We start from the raw sequence: 784 nt of genomic DNA, 5'->3' as shown, positions 1-784 counted from the left end.
TCATAATCCTAAATCATCAACACTTACTGTAGAATAAGTACGACATATCTTTCCCAGATTCATCATATAGTTCACTGTAGGGCGAACACTCACCATTTATTAATTTGAAAGCTCTTTTATGATTGTTCTCAAAGTATGATATGAAATATATGATACACAGTGTTCAAGAATAATCTATCCATACATTAAGCATCATAACTAATCCTAGTAAAACCTACTCGCAAGTGTTAATCTAACATTTACCCAACAGTGACGGCATTTGGCAGGAGGGACCAGTTCAAAGGCCTCTTAATGCAGGCCCACACTCCGAGGCGAGAGAAGGTCGGAATTTTCAGGCAGGTCGACGACGGACAGACCCTGGACTGCGATAACGAGGGGGTAATGATCACCTTTTTTTTAATGGGGTGGGGGCTGTGCAGGAGGTTTTTGGGTGTTTTTTATTTTTTTCTGTTTTTGATGTGGGTAGTCTTAACGTCTGTTTTGCTTTTTTTCTGTTTTGCCCATATTGTTGCAGTTTCTTCCTGTTTATATAGTTTTCCTTCATTTTTTTTTCTTCCTGGTGTATGTAACATTCACTTTCTGCCTTGGGAGCATCGTGCTGTGTGCATTAAACTTTCTCCTGTATGACTAGTATTTTCGAACTGTCTCCTCTTTGCTTTAACGTCCACTTTCTCTGTAAACATTAAATGTGTATGTTATATAATGTGCTTAGACTGCTTTTGGAATATGTCGATTTTTTTTAGGGTGCTAGTTCAACGTCCAAAACTTCTAGAAACAAGAAATA

At 38.0% G+C, this 784-nt stretch overlaps 1 protein-coding gene across 1 annotated transcript in view; it reads left to right on the top strand.

Annotated features, from left to right (window-relative positions):
* Nucleotides 1–784, top strand: part of LOC119591633 (putative defense protein 3) — a 5,624-nt gene that overhangs the window by 1,853 nt on the left and 2,987 nt on the right. The window contains exon 3 of the mRNA XM_037940388.1: nucleotides 251–378. Within this exon, the coding sequence (XP_037796316.1) occupies nucleotides 251–378 (128 nt within the window). The remainder of the gene's footprint in view (nucleotides 1–250; nucleotides 379–784) is intronic.

The sequence above is a fragment of the Penaeus monodon genome, chromosome 29 (genome assembly GCF_015228065.2).
Source record: "Penaeus monodon isolate SGIC_2016 chromosome 29, NSTDA_Pmon_1, whole genome shotgun sequence".
In the NCBI taxonomy this organism is placed as follows: domain Eukaryota; kingdom Metazoa; phylum Arthropoda; class Malacostraca; order Decapoda; family Penaeidae; genus Penaeus; species Penaeus monodon.
The sequence above is the reverse complement of the archived record's forward strand: the minus strand, read 5'-3'. Positions and strand labels throughout refer to the sequence as shown.